General features: G+C 45.9%; 1 protein-coding gene across 1 annotated transcript; it reads right to left on the reverse strand.

The window, feature by feature from the left end:
* Positions 1-1,888: 1,888 nt before the first annotated feature.
* On the reverse strand, positions 1,889-15,613 carry LOC121443387 (fructose-1,6-bisphosphatase isozyme 2). Its single transcript, XM_041645139.1, has 7 exons — positions 15,368-15,613; positions 11,827-11,989; positions 10,290-10,382; positions 5,698-5,838; positions 4,575-4,712; positions 3,436-3,555; positions 1,889-2,271 (listed from the first exon to the last, which is right to left on the reverse strand). The coding sequence occupies exons 1-7, from the start codon at positions 15,535-15,537 to the stop codon at positions 2,074-2,076; spliced, it is 1,023 nt and encodes a 340-aa protein (XP_041501073.1). The 5' UTR covers positions 15,538-15,613; the 3' UTR covers positions 1,889-2,073.
* Between the last annotated feature and the right edge of the window lie 377 nt (positions 15,614-15,990).

Genomic DNA, 15,990 nt, shown 5'->3' on the forward strand with positions numbered 1-15,990 from the left:
ATCATCCAGAGCCCATTGGGAAGCCAAGAAAAAGCTGGCATCCTCGCTTTGATCAACAAAGTGCTGCTTTGCTCTGTGTGATGTCAGACACTACTGTAGACTCTGCAGACCAAACCCTTTCTCTCTCCATGGCAGCTGTCACTCCTATTGGACAGTAGATGCTTTTTGAAGGTCAGATGTCCTGAAAAATCGGCAAGCTGATGTCAGTGAGTAAACAGAACCTACCAGACTTCTCCCAGTCTTGGGGAAGCCTGGGCTGCACTGGTGACATGATTGATCAATCTTCCTATATGTGAAGGACATTTAGGAGTCCTATCCTTAGGAGGAAGCAGTAACTGCAACACCTATGTTGTCATTCCAGCTCAGGTTATGGGAAAGGACAATTGTAGAGATAATTCACTGTCTTCAGACCAACATTGGAAGATAGAATCACTGTAGACCATCAGTGGTCTCATTATACAACCAGTCTTTGCACAGCCTTCTGCTGCAATGGTTTCCAGATAACTCCCTGTTTCTCTGCACACAGAGAATATGCAAACCATTCCACATATAACACATAATTCTCCATGTGAATATTTCTTATAGACTGGAAGACCTCTGGGTTGTCATTGAAAACATGGAAAATTATTTTAGCTCCAAATATTCCAGTTCATTTCACTTCCTGGGATGATTTATAACAGCCCAGACTTCAGTGTGCACTGCAAAGTGCAAGGTATTGTGGTTTTAACTCATGCTTGCCACGAGATGGGTGGGAGCAACTGAGTCTCTTTTCTCTTTTCCCTTAACCTTAAAAGGAGCAAAGTTATAGGTATCTGCCTGCAAATTCTGCTGCTAATATCACAGGTTTTTATGCAAATCCCAAAAGATGAAGGTGTCCTAATGAGAGCCACACCTACAGTGGGAGCTAAGTCCATTGCTGTTGATGCTACCCAAGATTCCCTCCAATTCTCTAGGAGTGGCAAGAATACTCTGTTCTGTCTTCCTTTCCTGTGGCCCTCTTATGCAGACTTCTCCATGGTTCTGAGGTCAGCAGGTTGGTAAATGTGAGCTGAACACTCACAAAGAGAAAGGCCAGCTAGACAAACCTATGTGCGTGACAATTTTTAATTCAGTCTCATAGACTGTGACAAATATCTCTGCTTTGAACCTGCCATTCCTGTGGTGAGCCCATGGTATCATATAGTAAATGTACAGCTGACAGATCTATTCGACAATTCCATGAGAATCTGATCCTGTGGAGGACCCATATTTTGCAGAGCTGCAGGAACACTTGTCTTTTGGATTAGTCACTGTCAAATCTGTAGAAATCTTGTGAAATCTTGCACATATGGATCAGCTATCATTAAAACAAGTTGATATTGTAGAGAAATAAGTACTTGTTTAGTCTCGACATAATTTGGGCAAAGGTGGAACCATTTGGCTAGTTCATTTTTGTTAGACTCTAGGATCTCTTAAAATATTTTCTCCAAAAAAAAATAAACACAGAGAAATTAAAAACTGTAAGTATTCAATTTAAGTATAAACTGTGTGTGACATCTGGATTTGCCAAAAGGTAACCACATTTTCTATGAATTATCCAGTTTACAGACTGAAAGGGGCTCAGTGAGGAACTCCGCGTTAGTAGTCATGAGATTCCTAACTCAAAACCTGCCCAAAATAAACAACAAAATCTCTACTAATAATCACCACATTTGTAAGCCTATGCATGCACTATGCATATAATGCATATAGGCAGAGGAAGTAGCTAAATTAACTGTCTTGTGTCTTTACCCTTGGGTGGCTGGGTAGATGCTGCATATGAGATAGGAGACTGAAAGTCCTGCTTTGCCCATCTGCCTTGCCCATGACAGAAGACCATGAAAGGGATTCTTTTCACATCCATGCTTTTATTTTAGCCCTTGGGCCGTATCTTCGCCTCTGACTTCTAAACCTGCCCTTAGCAGCAGGGTGATGCTCTGAAAGTGACCGGCAAACTCTGCTTGTTCGCCTTTCCTTCTGTCTCTGTCGATCATTCATCTAACCCTTCATACAACGAAGTGCGAGGCCAAGAGAAGTGGACTCATGAGTTTGGGCTCACGACCTGCCTGCCTGGTTTCTCTGCACACAGGCGAGGTACTCTTGCACATCCTCCGGGGATCCCAAAATGAGGGGGACTCGCTGGTGAATACTCTCAGGCTTCACATCCAGGACAGGCTGGGTGCCTGTGGTTGCTATGCCTCCTGCCTGCTCGATAATATAGGCCACGGGATTGCATTCATACAGGAGCCGGAGCTGCAGAAAAAGGAGGACAGGTGCATACATTTTTAAAATGGCCAGATAGCCCAAGGTGTGCCCCTAAATACTGAGAGCAGCGTGAACTGCTGAGCTGTCTGTGTGACTCCTGAGCATGAGTGAAACATGATTAATGAAAACTCAGAGACAGAAATTGGAGTTCACCCTGAAGACCTGAAAGGCAAAGCAAACAGCCACTGGCTCCTATCTCAACCTCAGTCTCAAATGGTGATCCTACCTCCTGGAATCTCAGAATGAGACTGTATCTGAGAGCTGTCTCCTCCCGTTTTATATTCCTCTCTAGGGCTGGGATTAAAGGTGTGCACCATTAGAATAAAAGGCGTGCATCACCTGGTTTCTATAGCAACTAGTGTGGCTACTGGGATTAAAGGTGTGTGTTACCACTGTCTGGTCTGTAAAGCTGACCAGTGGGGCTGTTTTACTCTCTGATCACCATGCAAAGTTTACTTATTAAAAGATAATTGAAATGCCACTACACAGGAGTGTTTCTCTGGGCCATCAGCCCATGGGAACCTGATGTATGAGATGGTATCCACCTATGGGTACCATGGACTGGTAACCACTCAGGAGGCACCACCGGCCCAGTGAATCCGAAGCAGCGCATCTGTCTGGTAACACCTATGCCTATGCTGCCTCCTTGGTTTTTCCATCTGAATAGAAGGTTTTATTCTGAATTCTCGTGTGGAGCTCAGGGTATATGCAAACCCTTCTAGAACAAGCGCAAAGATCATGCTTACATTTTCTCTGTGAAATAGACTGATTCCCTGGGGTTCAATAATCCATGGTCAGTTAGTGCTGCTGATAAAAATCAGACAGAGCCTATGAAAGCCTGTGACTCTAGACAAAGTGAGAGATGAGCACCCGACCACAGAAGTGGGAAATGACCTTGTGACTGCAGCAAGCAATGGGCCTGAGGCCAGAGGAGCAGAGGGCTCGTAAGACTTGCCCGTCTTAGCCACATTAGCCTGTTCTTCCCCAAACCTACTGCAGCTTCAAAACTTACTCAGAGGAACAAATGTATTTCTCTTCCTCTGAGCTCTGAAGGAAACATGTGACCAGGAGCATATCAGTAGCTATAACAGTAGCAAAAGAATCCCAATAACTCACTGACTATCATGGCAGCCAGTGGATTCCGGAAGTTACCTTGCCCTTAGGACTTTTCTGGTTGGCTGGGTACATAAAGATTCCTCCATAGACCAGGGTGCGATGCACGTCAGCCACCATGGAGCCTACATACCTGGCCCCATAAGGTGCACTGCCATCCTATAGGACAAAAAAGGAAGAGATGAAAACTACCAGCCCACATACCTGGCCCCATAATGTGTACTGCTACCCTATAGGATAAAAGAGGGAAGAGATGAGAACCACCCAGTTTAGCATAGATGAGATCTTGCTGGTAAACTCAGGGTAAAAGGGGAGAGGATAAAGGATGAGGAAATGAGGGTATGGGAAGCTAGAATCAGGGAAGGGATGGAATGGAGGAGCAATGATAGAGATATCTTGATAGAGAGAGCCATTATGGAGTTAGGAAGAAACCTGGGGCTATGGAAATTCCCAGGAATCCACAAGGATGACCCCAGCTAAGACTAGCAAGAATGGAGAAGGTGCTGCTAAGTTACACAAACATAAAGGTATCTTGACTTCTAAATTTGGGTCTAAGCATTTGTAGCTTTTGAAAAGAGGTTCTGCTCTTGTTTCCACAGAAGATGAGAACCTGTGGATTCCTTCCAGGTTAATGTGGTTTGATGGAACATCCCCAAGAATCAAATGTCTCTCTTCAGTCAAAAAATTCAAAGAAACAACAATAATATACATAATAAAGACTCTCTGTATATTTCCCATCTTTACATGGCTTGTTTTTCTTCATTACTGTTTAATATTTGTTATCTTTACTCGTTTAATCTATGACTGTCTGTACCCTTTCTTCTCTCTCTCTTAAGCCCAAGTTCATTTATCCAACACTGTGACCCATTTAGAGATATTCTTCATCTGAATCTGTCTTTATTACATATCAGTAATCATTTTCTGACCAGGAGAGCCTTTTTTTAATGCTAAGAGGGCATAGCTAGGACCAACTCCACAGCCCTGCCTGGCTCTGCACAGTCCAACATGGTGGAAGCATGTTTACCGCCCCTGCGAGCCATGCTCACGGTCTCAGCTCCAGGGATGCAGATGGTGTAAATTGACCTTAAGCAATTTGTAACACACTGCTCACAGACTCCATTTAAGTGCACCTTAACTACACCAGCTCCCTGCTCTTGTCCCAGGCTGTCTTCACTCACCTCAGGAAATTTCTTCTTCTGAACATACTCAGTGGTGGCAGCATCAAAATACTTGGCATAACCCTCATTGAGGCTAAAAATTTTCCCTTTCTTCTTAATTCTGATGTCTTTTTCCACCAGCACAAATTCTCCAAGAGCCTGGAGCGATAAGAGACTTCAGAAAGGTGAGCCAGGCCAGGGAAAGGAAGCTAACAGCATACCATACAACAGTAAGGAGATACTAGAAGATAACAGCCTGCTGGGAGAAACTTGGGCTTCCCTGGGGCCATCTGGAACCTGCCATGTGGTATTTTCATAAGTGATAGGAAGAATAAAATTATATGTACAAGCAACAATGGAATAAGAAATAAAACAGATCAAAGAAAAGAGGCCATGATAATTTTTCCTTTATGTGGATTTTTTTGTCAACGTCATTTCTAAACAACCTATCTGAATTAATCCCCAGGTTCTCTTCCCCATTTTAATATCTTCAGGGCACCATCTAGATGACACCTCATCCAGAATGGACCTCTTCCTCCTCAAATCCCCCTTAAATCACCAAACGAGTGTCTTAATAAGCCCATATAGCTCCTTTCCCACAAATCTTCCTCCTTGTCAAAGAAACCTAACTTCATTTTATCCTAAGTACTGTGTCTTCCTCGTTCAAAGCCTGTAGCTCCTAGACATCACTCAGTCACTATGTGCGTCTTTACTTCATGGCAGTCTGATGCTTTAGTTCACTTCCTTTATTTGTGTGTGTGTTCATGTATGTGTGAGGTGTGTTCATGTGTGTGCACACCTGTGTATTCATGTCTATGCATTTGTGTGTACAGAAACTATGCAAAAGGAGCCTGAGTGTCCTCACCAAAAAGAAAGAAGAAATGTTTGAAGGATATATTAACATTATTTAAACATTGGAAACCTTACATGGGACTCACTGGATATAAACAATTTTGTGTTTTTAATGTGTCAGTTAAAATAAATTTATTTATACAAAACATTACATGTTTTTCATGATATAGTTCTCTAATTCCAAAATCAAGTGCTCCAAATGATCAAAAAAAAATCATTCCAAGGAATAAGAATTCAAACACAGAAGCCCATGGAGTCCCCAAGAACAAATGCTGCTGCATTCAGTACCTACCGGGTCCAGCATGAAGAGATCCACTCCTTGCCCTGTGGAAAGAGCCACCAGGGTTGCACTGCCATAGAGCGCATAACCAGCAGCCACAATATTGCGGCCAGGCTGCAGGGCGTCTTTCTCAGAAGGCTCATCCTCTGTGGTCTGTGGAAAAGAAGAAGAAACCTTCACCAGGGACTGCACCTCAGAGCTCCTGAAACCACGAAAGGGAACCACACGCAGAGAGGTAAAACTTTTCAAATACCCTATAGCTCTTACCCCCTATCCTGAATGCGGTTGCTTCACATAGCTCAGCTAGTAAGGAAAACTGAGATTTGCTCTCCCATCTTCATATACTTGGCTGCTGTTACCATTTGGGTAGGAGCATTTTTAACCTCAAAGGTTCACATGTTAAGCAAAGGCTTGGTCCCCAGTCAATGGAACTATTTGGAGACACGGAAACTTGACAATGTTGTACCTAAAATTCCACCATGTCTTTATTAGTGTTTTTGCAATTTACATTTTTGCTAGAAACATTATCAGAAGAGACACACAGAGGAAGGAGGCCACTGGGGTTATGTCTTTGATGGTTCTCTCTTGCCCCTCTCTGTCTCTCTCTCTAGTTCCTGCCCTCCACTAGATGAAGAATCTTCTTCAGCACATACTCCCACTACCATGATGTCTGTCCAAAGTCATGTGACCAAGCAACCATGGATTTGGTTACCATGATGAAAAGATAATGCAGCTACCTCATGTTTAAACTATATGTTTTTCTCTCTTTTATTATTTTCATTGAGTTATACGTTTTTCTCCACTCCCCTCTCCCCTTCTACCCTCTCCTATGACCCCCACACTCCAAATTTACTCAGAAAATCTTGTCTTTTCCGCCTTCCTATGTTTAATATATATTTTGAAAAAGTCTTCATTTCAATGGTTGGCATGCTGCATTTCATGGTTGCACGTGGAAAAAATGGGGCTGACTCGGGGACAATGGCAAACTGCAGCAAACGCATCCAGAGGCAGTGAGTGGCTGGCTCACCAACAACTCAGACTGAGCCAAAGCAAAGGCTGCTCTTGGGTCTCTCTGAAGGTTGCATCCTGTCAAGAGCCCTGGAAGATGCTCAAGCCGCCCCCTTTGTCACCGCCCCAAGCCATGTCCTCACCCAGTACAATGATCTTTACTCAGGAGCCCTGCAAGGTAGACAACATTGTTATCTCCACGCTACAAATGGAGAATTTTGTAATTGAAGTCGGTAATCAAAAAGCTCACACAACATCATGTGGCATGTTGTGGTGAAATATTTCGGTTGATAGAAACTTAGAAGCCATGAGTATTTCTTCCTCGGCATGTTTTTCACATGTGTGTGTGTGCATGGGTAGAAAAGAGGCGTGTGTGTGTGCGCGCGTGCAGACACGTAGAGCCCAGAGGATAACCTCAGGCTTATCCACCTTCTTTGAGACAAGGTCTCCCTCTGGTCTGGAGCTCGTCAGTTAGGCTACACTGGTAGCCAACAAGCCCTAGGGATCTGTCTGTCTCCACGGCCCCAGTACTAGGATTTCAAACACATTCCACCACACCTGATATTTCTATGTGGGTCCATGGGGCTACACTCAGGTCTTCAATTTTGTAACTAATACACTTTTGCCTACTGACTGTGGCCCCAGACCCAGAACCAGCCCTGTCATTCAGATTTTATGATTTAGTATTCCATATACCCAATGGTATAATGAAATATATCTTTTTTTAACACCCTACCACACCTTCATTGGTGTGTTTAAAGTGTACTTTCCTTTTAAAATATCACTTGAGAAGACTCATGGTTATTTGGACTGGCCATCAAGCCTGCACTTTGTTTAAAATTTAAGACAAAATTTCTGTGTCTGAGTCCATCTAAATTTGAGCATAATGGCTACATAAAACTCCTTTGGTTCCAACACAGTTGGTCTCCAGATGTTAACGGCTGCAACAATAGCATTGGGGAACCCATGTGAATTAACATTCTGCCATTACTGACTCTGTGAGTTAAGCAGAGTTAACTCTCCTTCCCTGTCCTTCCACTGTCCCTCAGTCAAAAGGTGACAGTATTATCTGTACCCACTTCCTGGGACTGAGGCAAAGGCTAACCCACATACGGTGGTTGTCAAATCAACACATCTGGGAGACAGGACCTCAGTTAAAGAACTGCCTCCATCAGATTGGCATGTGGGCAATGTCTATGGGATATTCTCTTGACTGCTAACTGATGGAGGAGGACCCAGCCCAATGTGAGTGGCACCACCTCCATGCAGGTGAGCCTAGGTTTTATAAGGACTATAGTAAGGCAAGCCAGAGGAGTGGGCTTCATTTCCTATCTCCAGGTTGTTGTAACCTGCTGGCCTGGCCTGTCACCTGGGTACCCTGTCCCTTTAAGAGACAAGCCCCGCCCACTTCAATCCTCCCCCCCTTCTTCTGAAGAGGCAGCTTCTGCCTCTCTTCCTTCCCCTTATCCCCTTCCCCCCTTCTTCTCTTTCTCTCTTTCCCCTTCTCCCCAGCTCATAGTCCCTTACTTTTATGCCATTCCCAATACCCACTAAATAAACTCTATACCCAAGCTCTCTCTGCATGGTGTATCTGTCTGTCTCCCACACACCAAGGGACCCATGCATCACCCGCATCATAAATGATAACACAGGTTCCTACCTTGAGTTCCTATCTTAACTTCCCTCAGTCACAGTAAAGTGTAAGATGTAATGAACCCTTTCCTCCCAAGTTGCTTTTGGACAGTGTTTTATCACAGCAATAGCACCAGAAGTGAGGTGCGCAGAAGAGTGATGTCTAAGAAAACAATATGGAAAGCTACCTAAAGATACACCTGGGTATCTCTCTTCACACTGTAGGTCATTCTCTCTTCCTAGAAACAAAGCCCCTTCACTTCTTCATCTCTAACCTTGAAACATTATCCTCTTCTTCCACTGTTCTTCTACTGTTTCTTCAGGAGTTTGCAGTCTAGAGGGAACACCAGCAAGGCCCACGTGGGAATTCCATTACAGGAGTACAGACAAATGGTGTCTGGATTGTGATGCCTGGTATGGAATTTATGGTCATACTGGCTGGTCATAGGCCAACCCTTAAGATCCTCTCTGTTGTTAAGCTCATAAGGTAAACAGAATGGCCCCAAAACTACGTACTTAAACTCCCAGGCTCTGTCTGTTGCATTACAGACCAAAACAGATTTTGCCTATGTGCTCAGGTGTCTTAGTTAGGGTTTCTGTTGCTGTGAAGAGATGCCACGACCACGGCAACTCTTATAAAGAAAATATTTAATTCAATGGCTTACGGTTCAGAGATTCAGTCCATTATCGTCATGGTGGGACATGGCAGTGTGCAGGCAGACATGGTGCTGGCGAGGTAATTGAGAACTCCATATCTTGTGCAGGCACCAAGCAGAAGTCTAAGACACTGGATGTGGCTTGAGCATATATGAGACCTCCAAGCCCACCTCCACAGTACACACTTCCTCCAACAAGGCCGTACTTACTCCAACAAAGTCACACCTCCCAATAGCGCCACTTGCTTTGGGGGCCATTTTCTTTCAAACCACCACATCAGGGCTATAGATTTAAAATAGGAAGGTGACCCTGGGTTGTCCTGATAATATTAGTCCAGTCTCATCAAATGAAAATTTGAGCTTATTTGGCTTCCAAGGGCTAGTGTCAGGGAGAGTGTTTCAATGGTAAGGGGGTGCTAAGCCTTGTCTGGTTTAGAAACAGATAATCAGCAGGTGTTTTAAAGCCTCCGAGAGGGTGATAAGCTACCACAGCAGTAACAGGAAACCAATGTAAGCTGAGGGTCCCTACTTGCTTGCTCATGGTAGCTCATGTCTAAATCCCAGCATTTGGGGACACAAGGCAGGACTATTGCAAGTTCAAAGCCAGCTAGAACTACCTACCAATGCTATGTTTACAAATGAGAACCCAGGTTCAATTCCCAGCACCCACATGGTAGCTCACAGCCGTCTGCAACTCTAGTTCCAAGGAACCTGACACGCTCACACAGACATACATTCAGGAAAAACACAAACACATATGAAATAAAAAAGAGAGAAAGATAAATAAATAAGATCCTCTAAAATCTAGAACTTTTTAAGTGTCAGCAGAGATCATGCAAGGCAAATTCTACACCTGTTCTGGTGCTGTAGGCAGCTCAAATTGCAGGTGCACTAAGCATATAGTGTAAAGTCATATGCAGGTGATGGGTACAAGGAGTGTAAGAAACAAAATGAATTTTGTGTTCATCCCTAAAACAACTTATTATGTATTTACAAATATTTTAAAACCTGAAACATCAATACTTCTGGTTCCCCTGCACTTTGGATAAAGGATGTCCAGTCTGTGCGGTGCCTGGCATGTCTGTTCCATCCAGACAATCAAAACAAGGTCCCGTGGGAGTCCTGCCATTTTGCCCTCCCCGGAGACACTAGGAGAAGGTAATGGAGAGTGGAGAACCCTGGCAGGGGCTTGCTATGTTTCTGGAGCTGCCTGTAGTGTTGTGTCCAGTGAGTGGAGGAAAAGACAGGCCTCCAGGCTCAGCTGTCAGTCTCAGAACTATCTGGAAAGATGCCAGCTTATCTACTCACCTTTCTGTAGATCGCAAATATGGTCCCAATGGAGGCCAGGCAGTCAATGTTCGAAGATCCATCCAGGGGATCAAAGCAGACCACATACTTCCCCTAAATCATAGAGAAAAGCACCCAGTCAGCACGCCCGCCCATCACCACAATGACACGTGACCGATATCTACACTAATCAGAGATTTAGACCCATGGACCCACCATTTCCTCGTTCCCGAAAGCCGCTGCTTATGGGCATAGCTCCACAGGTGTGTGTGATGTGCTGGAAAATGCTCTAAGGATCACATGCTGCGGGGCTCAGGTGGGGGAACTGACGTTCAAGCTCCAAAACACGATACACAGGCAAACACGCACACAGGTGTGGCAAGTGCCGTGTGCATAATTTAAGCATGTGTGTGGGTAGAAGGCAGGCAAAGCTAACATCTGAGGATAGACCTAGCTGGGACAGCAGGCACATGAAGAACTAGGCAGAAGAATGCCAGGCAGGCAGATCTTCGACTGTTCCTGGCATAGAAAGTAGGTTAGGATACAATCAAAACCTAACATGCAGGAGTGATAGATACTGGTGGAGAGGGCTGAGAACCATACCAGCTGAAATTTAAAGCTGAGGATAGCAGATGTGATGTGGGTTATGTAAAACGGGTAAAGGGCTTAATAAATTTGACTTTACTCATCTTCATAGTTCTTCCAGTTACAAAGAAACCACCACCACCATCACCACTCTGGCCCGGGTCCAGTGTGTGTGACAAAGAATAATAGGTCAGCACAGAACACAGAGCTTTTTGTTTCTCTTTTGCTGTCATAAAACACTCTGGCCCAAACCAGTCTTGGGCAGAAAGAGTTTAACTTACACCTCCACTATCAAAGGAAGCCCAGGCAGGAGCCCAAGGCAGGACCTGAAGCAGAAACACGGAGGAATGCTGTTTACTGACTTGCAACCCTCATGGCAGGTTCAGCCTGCTTCCTTACCAACCCAGGACCTCCTTCCCAGGGAGGGCACAGCCCACCATAGGCTGGCCTCACACATCAACGTTAAAGTAAGAAAATGTCCACAAGTTTGCCCATGAGCCAATCTGATGGCGGTAGTTCAACTGTGGCTCCCTCTTCTCAGGAGACTCTAGTTGGGGTCAGGTTGACAAAAACTAACCAGAACAATACTGTGATTGAATGTTGGCTGCAGTTTTGGCCACTAGAAACTTCACTCTTTAACAAATAGTTGTGAATTTGGTGAATGTAAACCTTCTCCCTGTACCGGATAACTCTGTCAAAAGCATGGGATCATCATGAATTATTTCCTGGATTGGTCTACCTCCTCTGACAAATCCCAGTTTTCTTGAGGACATGTGTAGTGAAGGCCATAGCTAAGAAATACTGAGGGACTGAATCAGAGTGTACTGTATGTATAGATAGCTCTTCCCCAAAAGAAGAATAAGATGCGAAGGCAAGAAAATTCCGGAAAAAGACTAAGCAAGATAACCACTCTCTCATCCCAGTAGCACCATCTACTGACAACGCAGGGTACTGCAGTCCACCGGGGACGCACCCTCTTCTCCTTGGCTGTGATGACTGCCTCTTTATTCTCTTCAGAGACTAGAACGCAGGTGCTGTAGGAGGACTGGAGCATGTTGATGACCAGGGAATTGGATAACACGTCCAGTTTCTTCACTTCATCTCCAGTCACGTTCACGCTCCCTGCAATTCCGTACCTGAGAAGACACTGTGCATTAAGTCATTGAAGGAGTCGTAACTCCAGTAAAAGAGTGCCCAGGGTCCAAATCAACAGCATACCCACTCTCCTTCCGTGACACTGCCATGTCCAAATTATAAAAATATAGGGAGTGTGCTATGACTCAAAGAACTGGCACTCAACATGACTTCCTTTACACCTTGGGGGCAATTGTCGTATTTCCTTAGTCTCCTAGGGAGATTGACAGAATTCAGCCTCACGAAAATGCAAGCCCCTGCTTGGCGCTTGAAGCTAGGAAGGATGGGAGAGCCCCTAAAACACACCGATCATGGTAACTAAAGATGGCATAGCTTTTCTACGCTGGAGCACCAAGCTTCAGCCTTAAACTTCCCCAGAGTCTTGTGCCTCAGAACAGTAACATACAGCCATCCCCTCTCATGTCTCACCTGTTCAGGGTGTTCCCAGTGATAGGCTCAATCTCACCTCACTCTGTGCTACTTTAATTGTCATTTGAAACAAACCAGATTCACCTAGGAAGAAGGAACCTCAACTGAGGTTCACGAGATCGGCCTGTGGGAGTGTCCACCTGACATTTTCTTTATTACTGACTGATGGGGGAGGGGGCAATCCAACTGTGTTGTGCTGTCACCCCCGAACAGGACGTTCTGGGTTCTATTTAAAAAAAAAAAAGCGGCTGAGTAAGCCACGAAGAGCAAGCCAGTAAACGGCTTTCCTCTATGGTCTCTGCTTCTGTTCCTGCCGTAAACTTCCTGCTTTGAGTTCCTGCTCTGGCGTCTCTCTTACTGCATGCTGTAAGGTGACATAAACTCTTTCCTCCTCCAAGTTGCTTTTGATCATGGCCTTTACCACAACATGGGAGCTAACTAGCCCACACTCAGAGCCAAGTCCTTACATGGATGTCAGCATGTTAGATCAGCCTCGGTATCTCCACTTTCCACTCCAGCAGCGAGACTGTCAATCCTGCCTGGGCTGCTCCAGTTCCACCAGCATAGACCCCTGTTTCGTCTGCCACGCTCCACCCCAGGTGCTGTTCCTCTCCTTACCTCTGCTCCTGCCATCCCCAAAACGTGATTTTTGCTTCTACTCTTCCTAAGCACCTTAAGAACTCTCCATGTCCCATTTCTGCACCAGGCACACCTCTGGGGTTCCCTCATGGTGGAGGATGCCCTTCTGTACTATCTACTTGCTAAGAACAAGAGCCATGTCCTGCTGTCTGCATTCCCATAGTCTGTGCACATAACACATTTACTGCAATATGGAGAAAGCATAGCAAAAAAAAAAAGCCTCTTACCCTCTTCTGTATATTTGAATTTCACTTGTTGAAGAAACCCTCAGGTGATGTAAACAGGTGCTCAGGTTGAGAACCACTGATGGACCGTAATTACCTACAGCAAACACATTCCCTCTCCTTCCTGACTTACAGCCCCCATTCCACTTCACCCTCAGCCAGAATTTGATGTCGGGTATGATGAGCCTAGGAAACAACCCTGGTAGCATGACCTCAAAGGCATGACCCCTTGGTTTAAGACAGAAGTATGCAAGCCAGTAACAACAGTACGATAAAATCAGGTTATTTTCATCAGGATCACAGCCTCGTGTGTAATAAGGAGCCTTGGGGCAGCTGCTGCTGGAGAATGAAGAACTGGACAAATGTCCAGCCTGCAGCCCATAGGCCATGTGCATCCGAGGGTGGCTATGAACGTAGTAGCCATCTGTCGACCACAGTACACTGTCACCGTGCCAAACACCTGGACAAACCCACACGAGACAATGCCAGGACACCTGCAGTACCTGTGTCCTCAGCTGTGGCTACTATCCTCTGTGAGGGGCCCGTCCAAGGGCCTACGGCCCAGACTAAAACCATTTCTAGAGTGGTGCCTGCCACCTAGTGGTCAATCACCACATAGGCCAGGCTTCAGATTTCTTGCAGTCGGGGCTTGGAACCATGGTAGCTAAGTGGTGGCATTTCTTGAGTGTTTACCCCAGGCCTGGCACTGTGAGAATTGTCATCACAATAGGTTACTAACCCTTACGGCAACCCTGTGAGTTAGAGCGGTAAGTACCTCCCCAGTTCACAAACATGGAGGTCTCAGCAAGAAAAAAAACCATTGTCCACAGCCACAAGGTAAGGGAAGCCAAGTTGAATAAAGCGCTTAACTATCTAGTCCCTAAGACCCCTTGGTCGGACACTAAACCACGGAGAAGTGGTTGCAGCCGGTAGATAAGAGCCCTGCCAAGGCAGCTGTGGTACTGAGAAGCCTGCCCAGAGGAGCGGTATAAGTGTGGGTGAGAATCCTGACGGGTCACAGGCAGCCACCCTAATTATAGCAGAGTTGGGACACAGGAGAGGCAGAGGTGCTATCTAATATCACTCAGGGCGAGCATCATGCGTGAAGGCAACTCACATTCTGGAAGCGTATTCTTAAAGGCAGAGTTTGGCCGTTCTGCCAAGTGAGGTAACGATACAGTTAAGGGTAAGAGGAGACAAGCGTCTTTAACGTGGATCCCACGACCAGTCCTTAACACTCATATACTGAGCTTGTTAATGGCTTGATAATGGCATTTATGATATTAACACTGTCACGGTTTGGGGATTAAAGGTGCCGCACTGTTAAGAATAAATATTCAAATGGGTGGAATCTGTTGGCTCTCCATTTGGGGGTTTTCCCACACCACCCCACCCCTTCAGCTTCCAAGAGAGCCTTCACTGGAATTACTGCAATCAAAACAGAAGCCCAAAAGAAGTTGGTTTCTCTTCATCGTGGTTTAAAACCAGAGCCCTGCCTGTGGCCCCCAGCAGTCCAGCATGAACTTGACCTCATTCTGCAAAAGAGAACCAATCAGAGACATTCTGCTCTGCCTGCCCCAGCCCAGCATGTCCAGATTCTCACAGACCGCATGAAGATGAGGAGAACAGACTCCTTCCATGACAGCCAGGGCCCTGTAAATCTGTTCTGGTGACCTCTACCTCCCACCCTGCCGGCAGAGGTCACGAGACCAAACACTTGTACAGGAAAACGGCACCAAACACACTTTAAAGTCCCAGTAAGAATCTGTCCATGCAAATATAAGTCATGAGAATTCAACATAGGTTTGGGGGCAACAGATGTTATCATTATAATCAGTGGTCATAGGAAAAATCCCACTTTTCTCCATAGCTTCCCACTAAGCATTTTTCCCCTTTTCTGGCAAAATATGCCAAAGGCTGCCTTATCAAAGCAGAAACAAAGGATTTAAATGCAGCATCCTTGGGGCGCAAAAGGCAAATTAGCTTTGGACCGGGTTTCTACTGCCAGCAGCTGTGGGTCCCACACCCTGGCCCGGGCCTGGGGCTCTGGGCAGTTGTGCCTGAGCGTGCATGCTCTCCGGGACTCACAGGTTAGCCAGGCCAGCCTTGCGCACAGCCGAGGAGATGGCTTTGATGGCAGTCAGCATGGAGTTGAGCAGCTGTGTGAGCTCCCCAGTCCCTTTGGCCTGCCGCCCTTTTTCCATAACGTAGCGGGTCAGGGTGAGCATGTCTGTCTCAAAGGGGCTTCTGTCCGTCATTGTGGCAGGTGAGACCTCAAAACCTCCTTACAGGAATCTTTGCTTTCTGGGGCAGCAGCCTTGTAGCCTGCACGCTGGAGAGACACCCGTACTGACTGTACCAGGGCCCAAGGGAAAAGGGCCCCAGCCCACGTGACTCGCATAGCTGGACAAGCCCTCAAAGAAACTTCCCTGGCCTCCCTGATGTGTGGCAGCTGGCACAGCGCAGTATGCAGGCTGTAAATAGAACAGCCCTGCTGGGAAGGACTGCCTCATTCTCTATGTGAGCACCTCTCTTTGAAGATCCCCAGAAGCCACGCTCAGCCACAGGTGAGAGGAGAGGAAGCCAACTAATAAAAAATGACTGACAAAATCCTCTTATGTGGACACAAAAGTGTGCTGCTCTGAAGATCGCTGCTGCAGAACCTCATTGGGATTCCCAGAGGGCAGATTGGCAACACTTTATCTAGGGCA

The sequence above is a fragment of the Microtus oregoni genome, unplaced genomic scaffold (genome assembly GCF_018167655.1).
Source record: "Microtus oregoni isolate MIOR12 unplaced genomic scaffold, Mior012 000105F_ref0000443, whole genome shotgun sequence".
NCBI classification, from domain to species: domain Eukaryota; kingdom Metazoa; phylum Chordata; class Mammalia; order Rodentia; family Cricetidae; genus Microtus; species Microtus oregoni.